Raw genomic sequence first — 27,999 nt, forward strand, 5'->3', positions numbered from 1 at the left:
GAGAGAAAAAGATATCTACCTTAGGAAAGAACCTCAGAGAGGGAGGGAAGGAGAGGACGGGTAGGAGCGTGAGTGTGCGTTTGTGTATGTGTGAGAGAGAGAGAGAGACTTACTCTCTTAACTACAAGGAGCCAGACACACTTCCCTGGCCCGACTCAAAGAAGGGGGAAAACAGGAGGTTTTTTTTGTTGCTTCAATTTCATTTAAATTCCCCTCCCTCAACAATCAAGCTTTTGCTAAAGCTTCTCCTCCAGGAAGCCTGTTCTTCATTCCCCATTGGACATTCTATGTATTGATCCATTTCCACTCCTATCACCACAAGGCATACCTCATGGATTTGTACCTGATTGGATATATGATGTGTGTGTGGTTGTCCAGCTGGCGGGTGCTTGGAGGTTATCCCATCTGGTGGTGAGTACAATCTAGAGTTTCCGCATCAAATCCTAGAGCTGCTATAGACTTTTGGTCAATGATAATTTTTAGAGGGCAGAATACAGTGCACTTTCAGTTGACTGCGTGGAAAAATGTTCTCCAGCCCAGTCCAAAAGAATCTTAACCTCAAACACTGGTGTAACGGAAAAGGCTGGCCGTTCTTTTCCTCTTCACTAAGGTCCATTTATCTTATTAGATAAATGTTGTGATGCTAAGGAGGTTGGAATTGTAGTTTTGAACATGAAGCTTATTCAATACCTATAGGGATTTTTTTAAAGGAGCCTATGGATGGCATGTCTATGTAAATTGTCTCTGAATATTGGCCTGGAGCGTTTCTAAATAGCGGTTGGAATTAGTGTAATTATTGGTTTAGATAATGTCTCCATCCTCCAAGGACAATGACAACATTGAACATCTTCAGGACAAACTAAAATTGTATAAGCTCAACCATACATTTTGTGAGTCCAAATGAATAAGTACTTAGTTGATTTGGTTAAATAAAACTATAATTTTATATTTGGAGTCATACAATCAGGACCTTTTAAGTCAGCGTAATTTTGTTTCGTTTTGCCATTGTGGGTCCATATTCTACATTCTGGCCGTCGGCCCCCAATCATGCCGTGTAACTCTTCATTGTTAACTGAATGTTCTTCATTGGTTTTGTTTTCGAGGGAGTTATTCACAGAAAGTGTTAACTGTTTAGTACCATCAATAGTGTTTGAAATGACTTAAAGCCCTGTCATTTTGAAATTCTCCAAATCAATGAAATCAACAAATCTGTGAGACTGCCACAGTGTCAGATCTAATCGATACATAAACGGTTATAATACATTTTAAATATACTTAATATAAACAATCATTAAGCATATACTTTGCCATTGAATTAATATTGCAATATTTCCGAGGTCTATGGGAGTTTGTTAGTGTCATGATACAATCAGGTTATGCTCTGTAGGGCTTTTACGTGTCTTTGTTGGAATATTCCAGAACCTGTTTGGCACCCTCACGTGAAATGTAGAGGATCATCTCATTACAAATTCAGCTTTATGCATCTGACCTCATAGGCCTTGCTTTTTTGTAACATGAAGTATTTTATTTTGGAGATATTTGTGAGTAGGTGTATGACAAAGCTTCTTTGGATCCCGACACAATACTTGTCAGAGCTACTGCACTTTTAGTAGCTGTGGTCCCACAGCGGTCCTGCCCAAACCACCAGCATCTTCTGGTTTCATTTACAGAGAGGGGAGCTGCCAAAGACACAGGCCACAGGGATGAAGTGTTAATGGCAGGACGACTTTACACCCACTCCCTTGATTCAGCACACAACATAACAAAGACACCAGGATTCTCTGTCTGAATTACCTGCAGCTGTTCTCTGCTCAAGGAGCTTACATGACACTGGTGTAATGTTCAGCTCCGGACAATGCGCACCACCTTTGATTTGGATAACTCATTTGAAGTGGAGGGTGGGGGAGGTGGAGAGGGAGAAAAGATGAAATAGCCTTGTATAGCTTCAGGTGGTCAGACAGGTGCTGAGGAATGGATGTCATGGGGCGCTGTCACTGTCGTCGTGGAGCGTTGTCGAGCAAATCCAAGAGCGGATAAAACAACGAGATGGGTACGTGGTGCGTCAAGGGAGAGGGTGCTAAGTTTCAGCGAGCCAGGGCTCCTTTCAGCTTCAGGGCGATGACTTGGTCGTAAATTCTCCAGCCAAGTGGGGAAGGGAGGGGAGAAGGAGTTTTGACTGCACCATGCCTGGCAGCCAGTCACACAATCACAAGATGGGGTGTCGAAAACAAAACGGAGCATAAATAACTCTGGAGATGTACATATGCACAGAAGAAGAGGTGATAGAGTGCTAGCTAGCTAATGAAGGGGTTTGGAGAGGAGCTGGAGCTGCCACACAAAATACACCCCCAAAAGCAGATAAAAGATAACAGTATGTTCCAAGAGGGCTTTGTATTTTATTTAACCTTCATTTAACTAGTCAGTTAAGAACAAATTCTTACTTACAATGACGGCCTACCCCGCATGACGCTGGGCCAATTGTGCGCCGCCCTATGGGACTCCCAATCACGGCCGGATGTGATACAGCCTGGATTCGAACCAGGTACTGTAGTGACGCCTCTTGCACTGAGATGTGTGCCCACTCGGGAGACCGCTGCGCCACTCGGTAGACTAGAGCCATCTGATAAAGGTTTTGGCAGCCTGATGCCCATCTCTAATATAAATGTGTGGTATTTGGAGAAAAATCTGTGCTTTTTTTACTTTGTATAGTATGTCTATTACTCACCTCTTACGCTATACATAAATATAGTACATCTCACAAGTCTCATCTTAAATATCAAGTATTTTGGAAAAGATTGTGGCAAAGCCCTGTACTGCTTCCATACTGTATGGTGTCTTTTGCCAGGCTATAAAACTGGGATGTATGAAAATCTTTTCTCACAGAATTTTGCGCCTGTTGTCGTTCATTGTCATCAGTCTTGTTCTGGAGGCAGAATTAACTGATTTCCCCTTAGATAGGCCAGCTGCAAAGTGATTGGAGAAAAAGGGTTGATATGCGTCAACTTTGTATTCTACACTATACTATACCTACAGTAGGCCTAAGTGTTTGTCATCATGGTATAATGATGAGAACAGCAACTTAAAAAGATCTTGACAAATCATCAATGTAGTTTAGGATGAGCCCATCACACATTCAAATACCATCAACGCTTGGTGTACACACAGGTAATCCCTAAATGAAAGCTCTAAAGCTAACCTGTCAGCCAGTTCAGTCACTTCTGTTTGTATTCATGTTATAGACAGTGGCCATGATGAGTGAACATCGACACTCCACATCGCCCATGTCTTACCCGTTAGAAACTCTTCAAATACCACCCTGTCAGCCAGTTCAGTCACTTCTGTTTGTATTCATGTTATAGACAGTGGCCATGATGAGTGAACATCGACACTCCACATCGCCCATGTCTTACCCGTTAGAAACTCTTCAAATACCACCCTTGGTGGAACAAATATTTGAGGTGTACATTGCCGCAGAACTGTTAAACATTTACATCCAGCAGACTATTACCCTACTTAATATTCTGGTAATCATGGCCACTCTTCTGTTACAGAGGGAACCAGAGAGAGGATGTCACCTATGGAAACTGTATGTTACTATTCAAACTGACTGAGCTGTGGCTTTACCTTTTAATGCCAGAGTTTCTGGTGACTTTTGGTGAAATGCAGTTTTTAGCCGATCAGTGTAGCCTCCGGTAGCACCAATTTCAACACCGCCCTAGTCGGCATAATCACAGCAGTTGCATGGAATCCACTTCCTGCAGGTCAGAGTAGGGATATGTGGAGCACCAAAACTATCTATTTGCTACAATCGTGACAGACAAATACAAGACATTTGTCAATACCACAGACATGGAACACAGGAAATTGCAGAAATATGATGTTAACATATTATAACGTACATGCTCATGTAACAAAGAAAAGTGTTACTATAATAAAATAATACACAAAGGAAGTTAAGATTAAGGTATAGAAAGTAGATAGAGGAAAGGCAGTGACATAGATATTGTATAAAACTAAAGCCCGGACCGATATATATTCACCAATATTACTATATTCACCAATATTACTATATCGGTCGATAACTCCACCGATAAACGATATTCAATAAATTGGATGAGAAAGGGTATCTCATGCTGATCTGAACACTGCGGCCCTTCTCATGATGTGTTATTAATGTATGAAATCAACATTTGAAGCATAGTTATTAACCACCCCTTTTTTTCAATTTTCGCCTAAAATGACATACCCAAATCTAACTGCCTGTAACTCAGGCCTAGAAGCAAGGATATGCATATTCTTGGTACTATTTGAAAGGAAACACTTTGAGGTTTGTGGAAATGAAAATGGAATGTAGGAGAATATAACACAATAGATCTGGTAAAAGATAATACAAAACAAAACACTATTTTGTATTTTTTTGTACCATCATCTTTGAAATGCAAGAGAAAGGCCATCATTCCAGCCCTTCTGAAATTTAGATTTTGGCCATTAAATGGCAGCAGTTTATGTGCAAGGTTTTAGACTGATCCAATGACTCATTGCATTTCTGTTCAAAATGTTGTATCGAGACTGCCCAAATGTGCCTATTTTTGTTTGTACTTTTCATGTTCAAAACTGTGCACTCTCCTCAAACAATAGCATGGTATTCTATCACTGTAATAGCTACTGTAAATTGTATATTGCAGTTAGATTAACAAGAGTTTAAGCTTTCTGCCAATATCAGATATGTCTATGTCCTGAGAAAGTTTCTTGTTACTTGCTAACTGCATTAGCCTACGTTAGCTCAACCGTCCCGTGGGCGGGACACCGATCCCGAAGAAGTCAATTGCTCCTCTGGATGGAAATTTATGAGGAATCACTGTGGAAAAATTACACTTCATTTTCATACACTTAATTTTCCCTGCTGTAAAACAGTATATCGTGCAGATATATCGGTATCAGTACGTTTCACCCCCCAACCAATCAGAATCAAACCCAAAAAAATCACATCAGTTGGGCCCTATATAAAAGGTTAGGTAGAGAGAGAGAGACGTGAAGTCTAAACACTGATTCCCTCTGTGATATGTGGGTAGCAGAGTAAATGAAATGGTCAATCTTCTCTAAGTCATGCCTACCATACACATCCCCTGTCCTGCCCACCCCTGCCCTCTATGTGCAGGGCAACTCTTGTGGCTTAAATGCGGGCTCTAGGGTCCATCTCTGGGTCTCTGGAATGTCATTATGTGACTGTGAGCCCCCCCCCACCCCCCTCCCCTGAAGGGGTCACTTTAATGATCCTCAGTGCGAGAACCTCCTCCGTCTGCAATCCTGGTGTGAAAAGATCAAGGATGTTCAGACATTATATTGAGCAGTGCAATGGGAGGGAGGGGAAAGAAAAGGGGAAATCCTTACAGAATGTTATTATTAAGACCGGTGAGGTTCCATAACAATGGCAGCCATACAGGCGGGTGTTAAAGACATCCCTAATGCCTGTGAGAATTATCTATGGCTAGTATAGTGACTTTGCCAGACAGAGATCTGTACCATGTGAAATGCAAGTTTATTTTTTCTGATTTGGCTAACCTCCATTCTATACAGTAGATATTGGACTAGCCTACATCACTTGAGCAGGTGGATAAGGTTCCCTATTTCTGCCCCAGTTTGGGTTATATTGTGCTGTGGTTCCTTTGCCACAGTGATAGCTACAGTAGCTAGCTAACTGCTTGAATTGCAATCGATGTACGTCATCCGAGTGAGCTAACACTCAGTTGACACAAAAAGAGCCTGACACCTGACTGTCCAGCTCTACAAAACAAACCACTGGCATGACGTTATCCAGTCTAACCAGATGGTTGGGAGAGAGGTTCAAAGGAGGCTGGTAGTTCAAAGTATTAAAGGAGATTCCTAATCTCTGCATATCATCAAAGAACATGTGATGACAAAGTCCCACAGTGCAGGGATATTACCTGCGTTAAAACACAGGTCAGGACAGTTCCTCAAAGAAAAATAGGCCAAAACGCCAAGAGGCACAGGAGTCCTCGGGGATACACACATGGACAGAGAGAGAGAGAGAGAGAGAGAGAGAGAGGGAAGTTATAAAGAGGGAAGGAACAAACTCCTTCACTCTGAAACAGAAACCCCCACACACACCACAGTATAAACCTTCATTGGCCAGAATTGGCCATTCTATAGCTCCTGTTTGAAAATCTGCTACTGGGCTCCCGAGTGGGGCAGCGGTCTAAAGCACTGCATCTCAGTGCTAGAAGCATCACTACACACCCTGGTTCGAATCCAGGCTGTATCACAACCGACCGTGTTTGGGAGTCCCATAGGGCAGCGCACAATCGGCTCAGCCTCGTCCGGGTTAGGGTTTGGCCGGGGTAGATAAGAATTTGTAAATAAGAATTTGCTCTTAACTTAGCCTAGTTAAATAAAGGTTTAATTAAAAAAAAAAAATACTGGGCAGTAGTTAATCATGTACAAGAAGCAACCTTTAGACAGGCCTGGCGTCTGGTGACAAATTAGTATTAGTCACACCTGTGCACCCTAAATGCTTAATTATAGTCAAACCTTCCCAGGGTATGTCTCAGGTCATACATGTATGCACAACACAAGATTCCAGATACACTATATATACAAAAGTGTGTGGACGCCCCTTCAAATGAATGGATTCGGCTATTTCAGCCACACCTGTTGCTGACAGGTGTATAAACTTGAGCACACAGCCATGCAATCTCCATAAACAAACATTGGCAGTAGAATGGCCTTACTGAAGAGCTAAGTGACTTTCAACGTGGCACCGTCATAGGATGCCAACTTTCCAAGTCAGTTCGTTTCTGACCAGCTAGAGCTGCCTCAGTCAACTGTAAGTGCAGTGGAAACGTCTAGGAGCAACAGCGGCTCAGCTGCGAAGTGGTAGGCCACACAAGCTCACAGAACGGGACCAACGAGTGCTGAAGCGCGTAAAAATCCTCTGGCCTCGGTTGCAACACTACCGAGTTCCAAACTGCCTCTGGAAGCAACGTCAGCACAAGAACTGTTCGTCGGGAGTATCATGAAATGGGTTTCCATGGCCGAGCAGCCTAACGCAAGCCTAAGATCACCATGCGCAATGCCAAGAGTCGGCTGGAGTGGTGTAAAGCTTGCCGCCATTGTACTCTGGAGCAGTGGAAACACATTCTCTGGAGTGATGAATCACACTTCACCATCTGGCAGTCCGACAGATTAATCTGGGTTTGGCGGATGCAAGGAGAACACTACCTTCCCCAATGCATAGTGCCTACTGTAAAGTTTGGTGGAGGATGATTGTCTGAGGTTGTTTTTCATGGTTCGGGCTAGGCCCCTTAGTTCCAATGAAGGGAAATCTTAGTGCTACAGCATACAATGACATTCTAGATGATTCTGTGCTTCCAACTTTGTGGCAACAGTTTGGGGAAGGCCCTTTCCTATTTCAGCATGACAATGCCCCCGTGCCAAAAGTGAGGCCCATACAGAAATGGTCTGTCGAGATCGGTGTGGCCTGCACAGAGCCCTGACCTCCACCCCATTGAACACCTTTGGGATGAATTGGAATGTACAGTAAATCCCCGCATCAATGTTCAAACATCTAGTGGGAAAGCCTTCCCAGAAGAGTGGAAGCTGTTATAGCAGCAAAGGGGGGGGATCAACTCAATATTAATGCTCATGACTTGCATCACCGCCAGGTATGGCAACTGCTTGGCAACCGAACGTAAGGCACTACAGAGGGTAGTGCGTACAGCCCATTACATCACTGGGGCCAAGCTTCCTGCCATCCCGGACCTATATACTAGGTGTGTCAGGCGAAGGCCAAAACAATTGTCAAAGACTCCAGTCACCCAAGTCATAGACTGTTCTCTCTGCTACCGCACGGCAAGTGGTACTGTCCAAAATGCTCCTTAACAGCTCCTACCTTCCAAGCCATAAGACTGCTGAACAGTTAATCAAATGGCCACCCAGACTATTTGCACTGACACCCCCCCACCTTTGATTTTACACTGCTGCTACTTAATGTCTATTATCTATGCATAGTCACTTTACCCCTACCTACATGTACAAATTATTTTGACTAACCTGTACCCCACACATTGACTCGGTACTGGTACCTCCCTGTATATAGCCTCCTTATTGTTATTTTATTGTGTAACTTTGTTTTTGTCATTTTTTAGCAATTTTTTTCTTTAGTTCATTCAGTCAGTAAATATTTTCTTAACAAATTTTCTTAAAGCGGCATTGTTAGTTAAGAGTTTGTAAGTAAGCATTTCACGGTAAGGTTGTTGTATTTGGCGAATGTGACAAATAACATTTGATTTGATGATGTTGTTTTTTTAAACTTTGGAATGAGATGTTTGATGAGCAGGTATCCACATACTTTTGGTCATGTAGTGTAATTCAATAAATATTATGTTGAATCAATATTGTTTCCACGTCATTTCAACCCACAAATTCTATGTGATGACTTTGAATCAACATGGAAAACTAATTGGATTTGCAAAAATGTAATTTTTCTCACCCAAGTTTTAACCTTAATCAAATGACAAGGTGATATTTTTGGTTGATTTCACATTGACAATTCAACCAAATGTAAATCAAAACGAATGGGCACTGTCTCACAAGGCTAGGAGAGGTAAAGCCAGGGCAGTCACTGATTACTACTGTTTCCTTTGGATGGTTCACACTAACACTTTGTAAACAGGCCATGCCGTTTTCTATCTGAACAGTTTCAGTTGTGTCTGTGCTCTGACATACAGAGCGAGACTGAGAGCAAGCAAGAGAGAGAGAACGAGAGAGAAAGAAAGAAAGGGCTATTTCCACTATGACTGGCACTGCTGCACTGAGTTAAACTAAACACAGTCAGTCAGAGTGTTCTGTCTGCTCCCCAGCGAACTGCAAACTGCACGGCTCTCACACTCAGTGTCGCTTCCTGACAGACAGGTTCACAAGTTTACACCCCAGCTCCCTGTTCTCCTCTGTTCTGACTGCAGGGGCTCCCTGTCCCAGCTTTGCACTCGCTCTCAAAGTATTGAAGGAGGGAGAGCAAGAGCTAGGGAGAGAGGGATGAAGGGAGAGAGGGATGAAGGGTTTGAAAGAAGAAAAAAAAAACAGGCTGGAAATTTTTCTGGGGTCCTGTCATTTTTTATCTGATCAGCCCAGAGCTGTTGGACTACAAATCAAAAGTGTGCCAAAGAAAAACAGAACACAACAACACAGAGAGGAGCTGTGCATTCCAGCCTCCGCCAGGAAAAGTCCCATCCTGGGGGCGAAGCCGACAACTTCCTGTGCCCCACTTACACTCTCTTCAGAGTGTCTTTGTCTCTCCTGTGGATTCTGTGGTTGGATTATAATTGAGATTCCGATGGCAATGTTTTGGTGTTCATCCTGAGTGCATGAGGCCTCATTTAGCACAGACCTCCAGGGTAAATCTGACAACTTCTGATGTCAACATAGAGCTAGAATAAAGTTTGATAGCACTTCATTGTAGAGAGCGCTCCTATAGACCGAACAGTCTGTGGACTTTATATGGTCTCTAACTATCTGGAGTCTGAGTTTCATCTTGGTGTGATTGATAAGACAACTATCGTACGCAAATGGGACTGCAAATGGGAATCATGATTGCAAGGTGTCCCGGTATCTTTTCTAACTGTCCCGTTATCTGGTTATAATGTCCATTCTAGAATGCCCTAGCCAATCAAAAATGAGTATTCAACAATGCTGTGGTATAAGATGAATTGAATTAATCGAATCACAGTTTTTCACACATGCACAAGACTGATTGGTATTCATCAACAACTATCCCTATGCAAATGTGTGGTGGAGAAATCTTAAATGAATCCCACTTCTCTCCTACAACACAGATCTATCAGCAAGTCATTATCGACGGGTTACATTATGTGTAGGGGTGGTTGAGACAGTGTTCTACGCAAACAAACAAGGTACAGTCAGTCATCACATTGAAATTAAGTTAAATGTGATATGAGTCAAAAGGTTGGTATATCAGCATCCGCCAAATTTTCAGCAGGCTGTTATCTGTTTTATGAAGTAGCCAGTCAACACACTCAACAAGCAGGATAATGCAGTGGGTGAGGCTATGGTACAGTAGTTTCACTGAACATTCAGTTGAATTATAAGACAGCGATTTGTCCCCACAGCAGGGTATTTATCTGGATATAAATGGGGTTTAGGTGGTGGATGTGACAGTGGGGGTGGCCAATGGCGTGGTCAACGATTTAACATTTTAGAGGCTCTTCTCTTGGCCGCAGAAACAGAATTTGCTGTCTTACAGCTAATTTCCTGAAATTCTGCCATGGAGATACATTTTTTACCATTTTAAAGCTGGCATCCTGCAATTCTACACATTTTGCCATGAGGCTGAGAGAACATTTGCAGTTTTAAAGCTAATTTCCTGAAATTCTACACATTTTTCCATGGCTTATACCCGAGTGACTCAAACAACAAAATCAATTGGGGCCCCATGCCATGATGACAAAAATACTCCTGAATGCATAGTTTATATTTTTGTGATTGTTTGGTCTCAAAGAATATCTTATTTAAAAATACATAGGTCCATAATAATAATAATAATATTTTGTGCATTTCTTTGAGAAAAGAAAACAAGAGCACTAACATGTGACGTTCATAGGAGCACATCAAATTTGGTGTCAAATGAAAGCAAAGTCTACATGTTTGAGAAATGAAGGCATACAGTATATACATTACAACCATTTTCCATCTGACAAATTAGGAATAAGCAAAGGTTTTGGAAAAGGAACATCTATCAGAAAAAGTATTAAAAGGCATTAGAAATACATCAAAACACAATCAATATTTTCCAATTTCTCTCATGAGGAGGGAGGACAATGAAAGTTCACAGAAGTAACAAGTAAATGTAGACCTATCAATTAGTTATAGTGTTTTTACTGATAACAATTTGGTTTATGATTTATTAAGTCGGTAACAGAATGACCAAAAACATCTGTAAAAGAATGGCTACAACTGATTTGGCAACAATGGGAATTCATAGTAGTCACACACCACAATTGGGTCACCTGCTACTGTTCTCCCTTCCACTGGCATACTGTTTGGTTCAGCTCATAACAATTTTCTTTCGTTTTCTGTCGCTAGGTGGTCAAATCAAGAGTGTGAAAACAGTCTGGACAACCCCTCCCTCTCTCTCTCTCTCTCTCCCTGTCTCTCTTCTCACTCTCTCCAGTTAATGTAATTTCTCCCGGCTCTTACTGACACCTACCCATGAGCTCCCTCTCTTTCCATTCACTGTCACCAGCCCACTCACCCACTGAGCACCGAACGACACTGGACGTCCACGGACGTTGAAAAATTGTTGATATTGGGTCAGTCCAAATTTAAACCAATCATAGACGTCTATTTCACAAGTTTGAACAGCACAGTACAGTACAGTAAAGAAAAGTAGGTCAGTACAATACAGTTGTTAGCTACCTTTTGAATTTGTTTCCCGTGACGCGGTTAGCCTCAGTTGCTGGGACCGCTATATCTGTCCAGGGATCCAGCCTCAGTTGCTGGGACCGCTATATCTGTCCAGGGATCCAGCCTCAGTTGCTGGGACCGCTATATCTGTCCAGGGATCCTGCCAACCAAAAGTTTGAAGAGCTGCTGGGCGTAGCAGCTAGCCTTGCTGCTAACTAGCTAACCAGCTAGCAACGTTTCCTTAAAAGCTTGAACACAGGCCATAACGCGGTTAGCCCTTGTGGCTGGGGCAGCGAATTATCCTGAGCTAGTGTCTGTCTAAATCCCTGCTGTTTGTTGCTGTTTAAATCTGCCCTCAGTATTTGGACAAAGCTCTTGAAGCTACACTACATGACCAAAAGTATGTGGACACATGCTTGTTGAACATCTCATTCCAAAACCATGGGCATTAATATGGAGTTGGTCCCTTTGCTGCTATAACAGCCTCCACTCTTCTGGGAAGGCTTTCCACTAAATGTTGGAACATTTCTTCTGGAACTTGCTTCAATTCAGCCACAAGAGCATTTGTGAGGTTGGGCACTGATGTTGGGTGATTAGGCCTGGCTCGCAGTCTGCGTTCCAATTCATCGCAAAGATGTTAGATGGGGTTGACGTCAGGGCTCTGTGCAGGCCAGTCAAGTCTTTCACACAGATCGGGACAAACCATTTCTGTATGGACCTCACTTTGCATGGAGGAATTGTCATGCTGAAACAGGAAAGGGCCTTCCCTGTTGCCACAAAGTTGGAAGCACAGAATCATCTAGAAGGTCATTACATGCTGGGGGCAGGTAGCGTTCTCCTGGCATACACCAAACCCAGATTAGTCAGTCGGACTACTAGATGGTGAAGCGTGATTCATCACTCCAGAGAACGCATTTCCACTGCTCCAGAGTCCAATGGTGACGAGCATTACACCACTCTAGCCGATACTTGGCATTGCGCATGGTGATTTCATGAAGCTCCCGATGACCAGTTATTGTGCTGATGTTGCTTCCAGAGGCAGTTTGGAACTCGGTAGTGAGTGTTGCAACCAAGGACAGACGATGTTTACGAGCTATGCGCTTCAGCACTCGGCGGTCCCGTTCTGTGAGCTTGTGTGGCCTACCACTTCGCAGCTGAGCCGTTGCTGCTCCTAGATTCGCAATAACAGCACTTACAGTTGGCCGGTGCCTCTAACAGGGCAGAAATGTGAAAACACTGACTTGTTGGAAAGGTGGCATCCTATGACGGTGCCACGTAGAAAGTCACTGTAAGGCAATTCTACTGACAATGTTTGTATATGGAGATTGCATGGTTGTGTGCTCGATTTTATACACCTGTCAGTAAGGGGTGTGGCTGAAATAGCAGAATACACTAATTTGAAGGGGTGTCCACATACTTTTGTATATATTGTTTATTTTTGTACAAAATATCTAATAATGAAAGAGAAGGATCGCTGTTTAGAATTTTGACAAGTTAGTGTTAGAGGTGGAAAAACTATTGTTATCCATCAATAATAATAAAAATAATAATAAGCCACCAGGCATAGAAACTATTGAGAAGGATAGCAGACTGTATTGCCACCCCTATTTGCGTTATCTATTTGCATCATCTTTAATAAAAGCTTAAAGGAGTGTATGTCTGTTCTAAGTAAACTGATGGAGAGGATTGTGTTTGACCAAATACAATGCTAATTTTCAGAGAACAAGTTAACTACTGACTTTCAGCATGCATATAGAGAAGGGCACTAAACTTGTACTGCACTGACTGATGATTTGATAGTTGGAGCTGTATTCTTAGATTTCAGTGCAGCTTTTGAAGTTATTGGTAATAAATTGTTATAGAAAAAAAACTAATCACATTGTTGGAGAGTTATTTAACTAATAGAATCCATAGAGTATTATTCAATGGAGCTTCTCTGTGGGGTTCCTCAGGGCGGTACCTTGGGCCTTTAGTCTTCTCTATTTTTACAAATGATTTGCCACTGGTCTTACTCGAAACTAGAATGACTATGACTGGATGACTCCACATGTCAGCACCCAAAGCCAGTGAGCTCACTGATATGCTAAATAAGGAGCTACAGTCAGTATCAGAATGGGTGATTATTAATAAATTGGTCTTAGATACATCTAAAACTAAAAGCATTGTATTTGGTTCAAAACGTTCTCTAAAACCTAAACCTTATCTTGAGTTGTACATAAAGGGCAGCAGACCCATTAAGCAAGTTGAGAAACCTAAACTCCTAGGTATATCGTTGAATGGTCAATTATCATGGTCAAATCATATTGACAAAGTTGTTGTGAAGATGGCGAGGGGTGTGTCTGTTATTAAAATACATGTTGTGTTTTTTACATAAAAATGAACTGTACTAGCGCTGGTCTTGTCCCTTCTTGATTACTGTCCATTAAAATGGTCAAGTGCCGCAAGGAAAGAAAGCAGCAGCTGGCTCAAAACAGACACACACACACTCTAACACACACATTATTGTTGTATTGTTTGTATTATGTTTCAGTTGCATTGTTTGTATATCGTTGTATTTTAAATTTGTATGGCACTCCTTGTCTATCAGTGTTTTGTTACTTTTCATGTTTTGTGTTTTTTTGTGGACCCCAGGAAGAGTAGCTGCTGCTTCTGCAAAACTATTGGATCCAAATAAACAAATAAACTGTACTGTACTGTGATGCCCAAACTTTTGAAACATAGACATCTATGATTGGTACAGATTTTTACGGTCCAGACCAACCAAATTTGGTATTGTTTGGGGACAGAGCTCATTAGAATATTAGCCTGTGAGTAGAATAATACCCAAACATGCAAAGGAGGTTATTAAATTGTTCTACCTTTTGTGTACCTATTCCGGATACATCACTATGAAGAGAATAACATTCATAATTATGCATTTCAGTATGGTACAGATCAGGGACCCATAATTTAATTATGTTACCGTAATTCCGTTACCAGGTGTTAATCCACTTCACTTACTGTAGTTCAATAACCAAAATAGATTTTTTTAAACTCAAGGTGTCATATCATAGCTGACACCCCGTTCTTTTTGCAGACATCTTGTAATCTTAATTCGGAGCATATACATGGAAATCGTGGTTGCATAAATCCTGAGGGAGATTTTGACAGAAATTCTGCTACCAAATTTGTTTCTGCACAGTGCTTCCAGTAAATGTGTTTTTGTAAAATTCTCAGTGGAAATTGTTCCAATTGGTCTTTGTGCATAGAGTTGTATGGTTTGTTTAACTTTGCAATCAATGGTTTTTGTTTGGCATATTTTAAAAGTGAAAAATCTGAGTCTCAGCGTAATTCTGTTACTGTGGAATTGCCCTTCTCTACATAATCTATATCTGATTGTAGTCGTTTAAGTTTACACTAAAAACGTTTTACCATCCCGTAAATTAGGTTGATTTATTATTTAATTTTTTACTGTTTTGACTTACTTTTCTATGCAGAAAAAGCACTGTACAGTAACTATGACAGGGTAACCATGTGTGCACCTAAATGCATGGCATGATAGGAGTAAAGCCTTTGAGTACAAGTAGCAACAGAGCCATCCCCTCTACACAAGCACACATCACCCTATTTTCCATGAAGCGTTGAACAGTGCCTGGGGAATAATGCATAGAGGGATGGATTGTGACAGGCTGGTTCTCTCTAATCCTTCTCTCCCTATCTGTTTTGCTCTCTCTTCCTAGGCCCCATTATGGTCATAGTGCCATGGGCAAACGTTGCATTTTTGCCGATTGCAACTCAGTCAGAAGACATTAGCAATACCCCTCCTAGAAATGTTGGTTACTGCAGTTAAGTAGCCTAGCCTACCTGCACTTTACTCAAGCTAAAGGGAGTTTGACAGCTTGTTGGGCATAATTGCTGCTCTCCATTCAACATCTTCATTGTTGCATGTGTGTAGCACGTGTGAGTAGCCTAGGCTAGCCTAAAACCAAGCATGCATTAGCATAGATTCAGGAATTAAATTGTCCATCTATTAACTGAAAACCGAATCCCCATCCCTGTAACATTGCATGGATCTTACCTGATAACTTTTCATTGCCAAAAGTTACAACTTGTGGTGTATTTTAGTGTAGGCGACATCATGCGAGAAGATTACAATCGGTAACAAGGCGCGGGAAGAAGAGGAACAGCACGAGACTGTTTTACTGACAGAGAACGGCCGTCTGTCCTGCCGGTCTAGATAGTTCGTGTCGGTTTGCTCTTGTTGTGTTTTTGAAATATCACATAGTGGCGACTCTCTTTGATATGATATATGTTTGGTAAACCTTTACAAGATTAAAGGTCTAAATGGGGCGCCATGTTGGCGGAAGTTATGTTAACTCTTTGACAACTTGACTGGCATTTTCTGCGCTGTGAAAAACGTGTAGGCTATTTACATCAACAAGTAAACTTGAGCAATAATGGACCAAGCAACCACAAGTCTAGTTCCAGAAGTGTTCCTCGTGACGAGGGCTCCAACAAAATGGTGAGTTCAGCAGTGACTTTAACAACACAAATATAAAGCACTATTGGAAATCCTAAATAATTCAAATGTGTCTACTAATACAATGACTGAAGCAATTTAAAACAGCAACTACATAGTCACAGTATCCTGTTCTTTTATAGGCCTATTACTGGATAGATGGATGACAAACTGACAACAATATTGGTGAATTGAGATAGCTTGCTTAGTTATCCCCTTCACATGGCTACATTCAAATTATAGAGAATGGGATGAGTTGTAGCCTAGGCCTATTGAGGAATAAAGTTGTCAACATGGTATAAAAGCACTGTCATAGGGACATCATTTTCAGGAATATGCCCACTCACTTTACAAAGTAAGCCAATAGGCCTAATACAACTGAGTGATTGCACATGTTACAGTTGACATTGGCTTTATACTATTGGAGAGATTAAGAGGGCTACACATTTGAGGTAATTGTCCTTGACTGGTGTTGAGCTGAATGCATGACTGGAGGTTAAAGTGATGATAGGATAGGAGGCCTAGCTGGTCATGAACTTCAAACTGCTCCTACATGCCACCAAGCTCAAGGCAAGGAGGTCAGGTGTCATGCTTAAAGTGGTTCAGAGGGTCGCAAAGTGTTTTCTGTGCCTCTGGGCATGGAGTACCTGGCTGTCACAAAGGGAAAGTCTGCTCTTAGACAGGTATGACATTTTGACCCCAGTGATGTAGACCTCCCACAGAGATAGCTGCAAAATATTCTAGCCACACATACTGATTGAATCAAAGGTTATTCAGCAGCTAAGGGAGTGGTGACGCAAACCTTCATAAAAGACATATGGAGCAGAATCGCAAGGCTTTGCCCCTGTGAAAATAGCCTTGATAGATATGTCCTTAATTTAAACCGTTTTGCACTTTGTGGTGAAATCCCTTTGTCTCCTCTTCTTCGTGTCTGTGGTTTCTAGTGGCCCATATGCTCACGTCGAGTTGCTTTTGATACTGAGAAAACCCCCAACCAGCAGTACTAATCCCCCACAGGGCCAGAGGAGGCCCCACAGTCACAGACCTGCCTAGGCATGCACCTGCCAAGCAGTTTCTGCTCCTCTGTCTACTCCCCTAGAGCGGATTCCCCCGGCATTCTGCCTCCCTCAGCCCATGCCCTGCTGCTTCTGTGCTCCTCTCCCACTTGGTTGAGACACATCGATCATGGCTTCCAAGAAGCGAGGCAAAGCCGACCGGCTCAGCGTGATGCACAGCGCTCTGTCTGTGTGTGTGTGTGATATGCCTGGCACCCACAGGCTTCTCCTCAGATCTAAGACTGTCATTAGCACCTAGCCAAAGACAACCCTTGCTTTCATCTCGTCAGTCCATTACAGACCAAGTGAGGCTCATCCTTTACAAACAAAATAAAAGAGGACGCAGAGCCTCAGCGTGTAGTCTAAACACGCTAAGTCCACAAGAAAACCCTCCTGCGGTTAAGTAATTGACTTCATCAGACATCCACACATCGCCTCCGAAACTGGTGCGTCAGTAGCAAACGTACCAGAAGGAGACGGGGCGAGCCGATTGGCTATGTGGTGCCAGGGATGGGCTCCACCATGGCAGGCAGCTCCATGCAGGGCCAGGGCATCAACTCAGGTCCGCCCCATAGCAGGTTGGGAGATTAATGGGCAGTAGCACAGCTGGCAGACTGTGTAATTACGCAACTTAGTCACTCAGTCACTCCAGACAGAGTGAAGTCAGCAACACTTGAACTCAGTGGCATTTCTGGGATTGGCCGATGAGTTTATAAGGTCTTCCCTCATGCCTGAGTAAACATGGCCTTAGATTACTGGATAACAGAAAAATATGGATAGATAAAAAATGACCGCTCTCTAATTACCAGCACATAAATCAGAGGTCTATTTTTGTGCAAGGGAACATGAAATGTTATGGAACTATTTATTCAGTTGATATCATTGGGATATTGTTATTGGACCGACAGATATTTATGAATACGAACACATATTTCAAGTGTGTGTTTAAAATAACAAAACTCAGCATTGAAATGATGGGTGCCTGGGTGAATGCAGGTGAAATGACTTTAGCTTTACCGGGCATATTTTAATCTTTTGAGATAGGACTGCTCACTGCAATAGACTTTGAACTAGTCACTTGTCTTCCCTCCATCTTTATTTAGTCTAGAAATTGCATGATCTTTCTGAACATTATTGGTATGTTAGTGCAAGATGAACATGTGGCAGGCCAGGCAGTGATGACTGTTGACAGTCTCACATGTTCCATCAGCTTAGCTGCAGTACTAGCCAAGCCATTCAGCCTGCTGTCTCAGTGCGTAAGCCCCATTGGCAAGCAGTGAAACCTGGGAGCCTGCTGTAACAATGCTCACCTGTATTCCAAAGGAGATCAAAAAGCAAAAGTGTGAGGAAGGCGGTGGTGGGGGGGTTGTGGCTGGGAGAGAAAGCAAAGCGTACATGAGCTGTGAACTTTTCCCTCTGACTTCAATGGCTTGGCTTTTGTGTTGGGGTGGCTCATCTTTCAGAGTCAGTGGCTGCCGTGATAGAGTTGCACCCTGCGGCTGACCTGAGGTCTTCCCGAGTGGCGCTCTGATCTGATCAGCACCGATTGTTCCCCATGATTCTCTCTCTCTCTCTCACACACAGTCTCTCTCACACATCCTCTCTTACACTCTCTCACACTCTAAAATGTCTGTGTATGCTGATGAAAAAATCAGTACAGTACAATATCATGAAACAGATAAGGATCATGAATGCTCTGTCTCTTGAGAGAAGCTTCTGCTAAATTATAGTACTGTCAATTTAGCTTACAGGACTTAATATCTGCAGCAATGCGTTGTGGTGCATGGTGGATTGCACCACTTCGCATAGGTAGGTAAGGGCATGTTTATAAAAGTGGCATACACTTGCAAATAAATAAACAATAAAACCTCAAAATCTCATAACTACTTTATGGCAAACATAGCATCTTTAAGAAGGTGCAGTTTTGTTTGAGCCTGTCATCACAGTAAGCATGTTAAAACATGGACATAGCAAACATCACCTTTTCCTCTCCTTCCCTTATCTAAGGAGAAAAAACAGGCAATTAAAATTAATTACCTTGATGAAACTATAATGGTTTCTGGCATCCCTGGCTGATCTGGGCTGTCTCGTTGTGGTGATTAATCCATGTTTAGGCACATCTTTGCCAGCACGCTGGTGAAGCACAGGGAGTTTCAGGAATGCCATATGTCCAATACGACATATGGCACAAACTTAACTGCATACACACTCTTACACACACACACACACACACACACACACACACACACACACACACACACACACACACACACACACACACACACACACACACACACACACACACACACACACACACACACACACACACACACACACACACACACACACACACACACACACACACACACACACACACACACATCGCATATCAGAAATTAGGCTAATAACAGAGAATCGAGCATGTGTGTTTGTGTGCGTCTTATCTAGAGGAGAAACTAAGAGACAGATTAGTGTGTGTTATCTTTCGGATCATCAGGATCTGCGGGGGCTAACAAGAGGGAGCTCTTTGAAAAGTCAATACTAATAGGTCATATCCCTTTCTTGAAGAGGGGCTATTAGCTTCTGTAAGTGCAACTGCATTAAGCACTCATGCAGCCAATAAAACACTCACTGAGTCAACCCAACCCCCACAGAAAAACAATAATCAACCCCACCTACTGCAAAAGCAACTCTGAGCACAGAATATATTAAAACCAATGGGACAAAAAGTTTCATTTTGTATATCAAGAGGCAATCTGCTTTCTTTCTTTGAACAATATGCCTCTGGAGGGTCTCCCTGGCATATATAACCCTCCCTGCCATTGAGGCAGTGAGTTCAGGGAGGGCCCTCTTTTCTCAATGGCAGCAGATCCTATAGATGGCTTCTCGTTAGAAAGCTGAATGGAGATACAGAGAGACTGACAGACTGTGTAGGGTAGGCGCTAGACTAGACAGTAATATACTGTAGGTCTGGATGGGCAGGTACATGACACACTCCCCCGTCCTTCACTCTCCCTGTGTTGCAGGTCCCTAGCCTTGGGGCAGCAGTACTCGTCTCTGGGCTCCCAACCCATCCTGTGTGGCTCTATCCCCGGCCTGGTGCCCAAGCAGCTGCGCTTCTGTCGCAACTACATCGAGATCATGCCCAGTGTGGCCGAGGGCGTGAAGCTGGGCATCCAAGAGTGCCAGCACCAGTTTAGGGGGCGCCGCTGGAACTGCACCACCATCAAGGACAACCTGGCCATCTTCGGGCCCGTACTGGACAAAGGTAGGCCTCCTACTGTAACAGGACTGTTTGTATGAAGAATACAAATATACTCCTTCCTCTATACTGCCAGTGAGGTATTCATATGAGGGATGTAACTGAGATATCTTTGGGATATATGAATTACAGCCAAGTACCATATAAAACATACAAAAAAACCGCATTGATGTACAACAACCATGGAATTTGACTCCTCAGTAAAAGATGAGCTAATCTGACTTCAACAGGGGATTGCAGGTTCTATGAGGAAACTACTTTTTCTCATAGCGGTGATAAAAACATTAAAGGGACATATCAGCAGTAGTGAAAAAAGTACCCAATTCTCATACTTGAGTAAAAGTAAAGATACCTTAATTTAAAAGGACTCAAGTAAAAGTGAAAGTCACCCAGTAAAATACTACTTGAGTAAAAGTCTAAAAGTATTTGGTTTTAAATATACTTCAGTATCAAAATTAAATGTAATTGCTAAAATGTAATAAAGTATCAAAAGTAAAAGTATAAATCATTTCACGTTCCTTATATTAAACAAACCAGACGGCACTATTTTCTTGTTGTTTTAATTTACGGATAGCCTGGGGCACACTCCAACACTCAGACATCATTTACAAAAAAGCATTTGTGTTTGGTGAGTCTGCCAGATAAGAGGCAGTAGGGATGACCAGGGATGTTCTCTTTAAGTGCATGAATTGAACAACTTTCCTGTCCTGCTAAGCATTCAAAATGTAACAAGTACTTTTGAGTGTCAGGGAAAATGTATAGAGTAGAATGTACATTATTTTCTTTAGGAATGTAAAAGTTGTCAAAAATATAAAAAGTAAAGTACAGATAACCCCAAAAACCTACTTAGGTATTACTTTAAAGTATCTTTACTTAAGTACTATACACCACTGCATATCAGTGAGAAAATGGGAAACAAGGTGTGTAAACAAATGTGAGGTAAGTACCGTAAACTGACATAGGGATAGAAGAACCCATTGCTCTGCTGCTGAGCACTGCCTGTTCCACATGCTCCTACTGACAAATGACCCGCAGGGTAATTACAGTAATATACACCTTTCCTTACTGCAGTGAGAAAGCAGCGCTGGTACAAGCACTGACAGATTATTTGACGTCCATCCATCTCGCTACCTTCAACATCACATTTGTCTTTTGAATCTGTGTGTCTTCTTCTGAGCTTCCCAACCTTGTTGATGTTTTCACACATGAAAGTTAGTTAGTGTTGTAAATCTCTCAAGATTAGCTCACACAATTACAGTTAATACACTGGAGATCATCTGCCAGGCTTTTCACAGTGAATACTAATCATCAACGGTCTTAAGACTGACTGGGTGCTTTAAACAATCTGATACAAAAGCACAGAACGCACTAAGAAAACAGAACCTGGGGTGCTCGGAGTAGGCCTTTAAATACCTAATGATGAAGATGGGTCTTTGTGTTGCGGAGTGAGGCTGCTGATTGGATATTAATTAGCCTGCGTGTCAGAGGGAAAGGGATCTGGGCAGGAATGGGCAGTGTGAACCTCCATCTCTCTCCTAAAAATACATTTTAAAAAAGGGAGCGGGAAGGCCAAATGAGATTACATGCAATAGAAAGGGGCTGGAGGGCTCAGCTCAACCCCTACTGTGCCTGAAGACCAGTGCGCGCCTCACACAGCCCGGCTCCCACGGACGCCCCATTCACACGCCCTTTTGACTCTGTCATGAAAACAGGCTGAAAGGGAATCTCCCAACCTACCCTAGGCCGGCATGTTGGGGTGAGGTGGAAGGAAGGCAGGGGGTGCTGGCGAGGGAGGGGGGGCAGCCTGTGTCGGGAGTGACGGCATGGGGTTGACGAGGGAGGGGGTCCCAGACCAGGGTGTCTATACCATTCCCCCGCCACCTTAACCACTATGGTGTTTATGGTGGTGGCTACAGGCGGAAAATGGGGGGTTGAGGGTGCAAAGTGGTGGTGGTAGTGGAGGATGGGGTTTCAGGGTGGTGGCGGAGAGAGGGTGTTGGAGGGGGGGAGTTTAGGGATTGCCAACTCTGGGCAGAGCTGGGCTGCAGGGGCGCGAGTCGCTGGGCCCTTTGTGTGGGTAATCTAGTGTGACACAAGGGAAACAAAGGCGGATTGATGGGCCCAGCAGGTAGCAGGAGCAGCGCAGCCTTGGCTGACAGCCAGAGCTCCCGGGGCCCACAGCTCACAGGCCCCCGTTGTGGAGAGCCCAGCATGGCTTGCCAGGGCTAGCTGGGACTCCCCCTCGCCTCTCAACCAGAGGTGTGTGCGATCCAATCAAACAAACATTGAGGTTTTAGCATAAAAATTACGTTTTAGCGCTGTTTACCTAGAATGAAGCACACTGGAAAACATTTTTGATTGTGGGCACTTTGGACAATGTCTTTAATCATGGTTTTGTGACCATATATTTACAAGATGTATTACCTGATTGGATATTGTGTGAGACATGTTGTCATGTAGATAACAGGGGTGATGTTTAGTGTTAGTTCAGTAACTATATTACATTTCCACTTCCCAGGATTTCCCATCAGTGCAGCCATATGACCTCTCACCCTATTATGAACTGTGACTCTATTCAGCCATTCACATAAAGGTTTCAATCAAACAAAGGCTTAAAGGCAAAAAATAACGTCATGAAAGGTTGAGCGCTAATTAACTTTATGAGCGCGTTAAATGTCCCCTAGCGACCGAAACAACAACTTTTTTCAATTATCTTTCTGTTTCATGTAAATTAACACTACAAAGACTTGTGGATCGACTTACACTGTAGAATAACTAACTTCCCTGCAGGTGTTTAGTAGAGAACACTACTAACTGCAGTCAGTTTTAGAGGGGCTAGGCCTCCCTAAATGCTTTAACAGTGGCTCCATTGCAGAGTGGGCCCTCCCCATACCCTCTGTGTGTGTGTGTCTGCCGGTGTGTGTGCAGTGCGAGGTGGTGCAGTAGAGAAATGGGTAAGCCCTCAGCACACAGTAAGTGAGCTGCGATTGTGAAACAATGGTGTCTGGTTACATAATAAGTTGTTCCGTTCAAAGGAGGCGTAACTCCATCTCTCAGCACAAACACGGAGCAAAGCAGACGCACTGCAAGGTTTCTACCTAGAGGCCCTTTGGGCTCTGACAGGGGCAGGAGAGTGGGTGGGGGGTGGGGACATTCCTTAAATACTTTCCAATGCAAAACAGCACACCTCAGGGATGACAGAAGGTCATTGAGATCTCACTGAGCATTAGGCCCTACTGACACCAGCCACAATATGGCGATGCCACAGCTAGGGGACATGTTTCATGTAGCCATCTCTACGATGCTCTCCAAAATCGGTAGAACACACCATCTCCCCCCCAAAATAATTGGTCGCTGATTTATTGTTACCGCAAAAAATGGGTCAATTTATCGCAATATGGATTTTTGTCCAAATCTCCTAGCTCTATGGTAGATGTTGAGATGATGAGAGTGAAGAGAATTTCACCCAGTGTTTTCTACACTGATCAGGGCCCAATGTTTTAAATCCTCTCAAGGACTTTTTTCCTGAAAAACATTATTCTTGCAGTACATTGTGTGTCAACCAAGTATTTATCGCTATGATATATGAATACCTGCTTGAAGGTGAAAAGCTGTGTTAATAGGTTTGTGCCCAAGGGTGTCATTTTCATTACCCCTGATGTATGGAAGTTGGCAGCAGTGATGATTGCAGAAACTGTTTTGTTAAGAAGATGGTACTAAAGATTAATTGATTGAATTTACTCCTTCCTTCTTCTCGCTAGCCACCAGAGAGTCGGCGTTTGTCCACGCCATCGCCTCTGCGGGCGTGGCGTTTGCTGTAACGCGGTCCTGCGCTGAGGGCACGTCCACCATGTGTGGCTGTGATTCCCACCACAAGGGTCCCCCGGGGGAGGGCTGGAAGTGGGGCGGCTGCAGCGAGGACGCTGAGTTCGGGGTGCTGGTGTCCAGAGAGTTTGCCGATGCCAGAGAGAACCGGCCCGATGCACGCTCTGCTATGAACCGGCACAACAACGAGGCAGGACGCACGGTAAATAGGCCTACACTGGCCTACACTGAGGATTTACTACAATGGATATATTGGTTATACATACTATACAACGTAAATATGTCATGTAAATACACATACAGTAGAAGTCGGAAGTTTACATACACTTAGGTTTTCCACCACTCCACAAATTTCTTGTTAACGAACTATAGTTTTGGCAAGTCGGTTAGGACATCTACTTTGTGCATGACACAAGTAATTTTTCCAACAATTGTTTACAGACAGATTATTTGACTTATAATTCACTGTATCACAATTCCAGAAGTTTACATGCACTAAGTTGACTGTGCCTTTAATAAACAGCTTGGAAAATTCCAGAAAATGATGTCATGGCTTGAGAAGCTTCTGATAAGCTAATTGAAGGTGTACCTGTGGATGTATTTCAAGGCCTACCTTCAAACTCAGTGCCTCTTTGCTTGACATCATGATAAAATCAAAAGAAATCAGCCAAGACCTCAGAATTTTTTTTGTAGACCTCCACAAGTCTAGTTCATCCTTAGGAGCAATTTCCAAATGCCTGAAGGTACCACGTTCATTTGTACAAACAATAGTAAGCAAGTTTAAACACCATGGGACCACGCAGCTGTTATACCGCTCAGGAAGGAGACGTGTTCTGTCTCCTAGAGATGAAATAACTTTGGTGTGAAAAGTGCAAATCAATCCCAGAACAACAGCAACGGACCTTGTGAAGATGCTGGAGGAAACAGGTACAAAAGTATCTATATCCACAGTAAAACGAGTCCTATATCGACATAACCTGAAAGGCCGCTCAGCAGGAAACCGCCATAAAAAAGCCAGTCTACGATTTACAACTGCACATGGGGACAAAGATCGTACTTTTTGGAGAAATGTCGTCTGGTCTGATGAAACAAAAATATAACTTTTTGGCCATAATGACCATTATTATGTTTGGAGGAAAAAGGGGGAGGCTTGCAAGCCGAAGAACACCATCCCAACCGTGAAGCACGGGGGTGGCCACATCATGTTGTGGGGGTGCTTTACTGCAGGAGCGACTGGTGCACTTCACAAAATAGATGGCACCATGAGGATGGAAATGTATGTGGATATATTGAAGCAACATCTTAAGACATCAGTCAGGAAGTTAAAGCTTGGTTGCAAATGGGCCTTCCAAATGGACAATGACCTTAAGCATACTTCCAAAGTTGTGGCAAAATGGCTTAAGGACAACAAAGTCAAGTTATTGGAGTGGCCATCACAAAGGCCTGACCGCAATCCTATAGAACATTTGTGGGCCGAACTGTAAAACGTGTGCAAGCAAGGAGGCCTACAAACCTGACTCAGTTACACCAGCTCTGTCAGTAGGAATGGGCCAAAATTCACCCAACTTATTGTGGGAAGCTTGTGGAAGGCTACCTGAAATGTTTGACGCATGTTAAACTATTTAAAGGCAATGCTACCAAATACGAATTGAGTGTATGTAAACTTCTGGCTCACTGGGAATGTGATGAAAGAAAATAAAAGCTGAAATAAATAATTCTCTACTATTATTTCACATTCTTTAAAAAAGTGCTGATCCTAACTGACCTAAGACAGGGAATTATTTTCTAGGATTAAATGTCAGGATTTGTGAAAAACTGAGTTTAAATGTATTTGGCTAAGGTGTATGTAAACTTCCGACTTCAACTGTACATAACACTGTTTACTACACAGCCAAGCAGGATGCAGTGGATATACTTTAATACACACCACTACATAATGATATGTAATGATACTACATAATGTAATGATACTACATAATGTAATGATACTACATAATGATACTGGACACACCCAGCCTTGTAGCTGAAGAAAGGTAAAAAGACAATGAACAAAGATCTACTTTTTTGGCAACAGGATGGAATTATCCACAGTAAACATTACAGTACCAGATTACTAATTCTGTGACAGGAAAGATTTCGGTATTTGACTTCAATTCATTCCACATTTCAGTGAGTTTCCGCCTGAAAAGTAGCACTTCATCTTGAAAGACTGGGAAATTATCTGATGTAAAAAAGTTGCCCCTGCCTTTCATGCCTCACATCCCATCCGAAATTCCCTGACAGACAAATAACCTGAGTTAGTTGAGGGGGAAGAGAAGGGAATCAGCCTGGACTTAAACCATCACTCGTTGCTGTCATTGCTCAGTGAAATATCTGGCGAGCTACTCCTCACCAGCACGCTGAGGGGCAATTGGAGAGACCACACGGCAACAAGGCAGCCTTTTGATCTGACTAGACAGGAGCAGGGAGCCCACATGAGCCGCAAAACGGCAGGCAGCCCTGTCACAACCCCTCTCCCTCTCTCCATCACCCTGATCCCAGTCGCCCCACCTGGCACTCTCACACTCCATTGTTTCCCCCCAGGGCCCCTGGGAGATGCCAGGGGCCAGACGAGCCCAGGACATGATGTCAGAACTAAGAACCCCTCCACCCCTCAGCGCCCCCACTCCCCTCTCTCCCAAAGGTGCCACAAGCACCTGCCTTCCGGCGCAGGTGGGGGAATTCTGCAGCTAAATATAGCCAGAGAATTAAAGCTAAGCAAATCTAAACAAAGGCTAAGAGAGCCGGTGGCGTTGCTCAGGTGAGTGCAGTGACTTCTGAGGGAATTAGCTGCTGCACACTGCAAAGGCCTACCTCTGTTTCACAGCTGCCTGAACTACACCTGAAGACTCAGCCAAGTAGCATGTTGTTCTCAACCTACAAGTCGGTCGTCACTAGCCAGGTTATTGGTAAGAGTAGTTCATCAAATGGACTTTCCGGTAGTAGACTGACAAGCTACCAATCGATATCACATTTACACTGTGCTGAAAGAAAACAGGATTATTCGATCAGTTTCTGAACTGTTTCCTTCTCCCTATTTCTCTTTTTTTCCCAGACCATCCTGGACCACATGCACCTTCGCTGTAAATGCCATGGCCTGTCTGGCAGCTGTGAGGTGAAAACGTGCTGGTGGGCACAGCCCGACTTCCGCATGCTGGGTGACTACCTGAAAGACAAGTATGACAGCGCCTCGGAGATGGTGGTGGAGAAGCACCGAGAGTCGCGTGGCTGGGTGGAGACGCTGCGCGCCAAGTATGCCTTCTTCAAACACCCCACGGAGCGTGACATGGTCTACTACGAGGGCTCGCCCAACTTCTGCGAGCCCAACCAGGAGACGGGCTCGTTCGGCACCCGCGACCGTGCCTGCAATTTGTCCTCGCACGGCATCGAGGGCTGTGACCTGCTCTGCTGCGGCAGGGGCCACAACACCCGGACTGAGAAGCGAAAGGAGAAGTGCCACTGCATCTTCCACTGGTGCTGCTACGTCAGCTGCCAGGAGTGTGTGCGTGTCTACGACGTACACACATGCAAGTGAGAGCCTGTGCGCTCGCTCGGACAGACGGACAGAATGATGGACCATAGTGACCATCGCAGACACACAAACACACACACTGCAGTCCTTGCATATATACAGACAGACAGACAGGCACCAATGAGGAATGGCACTTTGTACTGGAACTCTATTCTTCTGCACCCTTGTAATAAAAAAAAAAACATATCCTTCTTCCAAGCCCTGCATCCTCCTCCTCTATTTGAGTAGGTAGTTCCACGAACGGACATATGGGAGGGCCCATTTCCTTTGGAACAAGCTGTCAGTTTGACCTGTTCCCATTCCTGCACCATTGGGCCATGACCCCTTCTTTATTTATTTCCCCCACACA

At 43.4% G+C, this 27,999-nt stretch overlaps 2 protein-coding genes across 3 annotated transcripts in view; one reads left to right on the forward strand and one right to left on the reverse strand.

Moving 5' to 3' along the window:
- ormdl3 (ORMDL sphingolipid biosynthesis regulator 3) overlaps window positions 1–15,602 on the reverse strand; it is a 34,550-nt gene extending 18,948 nt beyond the window's left edge. The window contains exon 1 of the mRNA XM_031799457.1: window positions 15,497–15,602. The gene's annotated coding sequence lies outside the window, so the exon portion shown is untranslated. The remainder of the gene's footprint in view (window positions 1–15,496) is intronic.
- On the forward strand, window positions 133–27,984 carry LOC109865925 (proto-oncogene Wnt-3-like). 2 transcript variants are annotated; one of them, XM_020454437.2, is made up of 4 exons: window positions 133–411; window positions 20,019–20,260; window positions 24,016–24,281; window positions 27,174–27,984. In XM_020454437.2, exons 1-4 carry the CDS (start codon window positions 332–334, stop codon window positions 27,651–27,653), a joined length of 1,068 nt encoding a protein of 355 aa, XP_020310026.1. In that variant the 5' UTR covers window positions 133–331; the 3' UTR covers window positions 27,654–27,984. The 2 variants fall into 2 exon arrangements, with proteins under 2 accessions (XP_020310026.1, XP_020310025.1); XM_020454436.2 differs by lacking the exon at window positions 133–411 and adding an exon at window positions 15,048–15,940.
- The last annotated feature ends 15 nt before the right edge of the window (window positions 27,985–27,999 follow it).

The sequence above is a fragment of the Oncorhynchus kisutch genome, linkage group LG20 (genome assembly GCF_002021735.2).
Source record: "Oncorhynchus kisutch isolate 150728-3 linkage group LG20, Okis_V2, whole genome shotgun sequence".
NCBI lineage: Eukaryota > Metazoa > Chordata > Actinopteri > Salmoniformes > Salmonidae > Oncorhynchus > Oncorhynchus kisutch.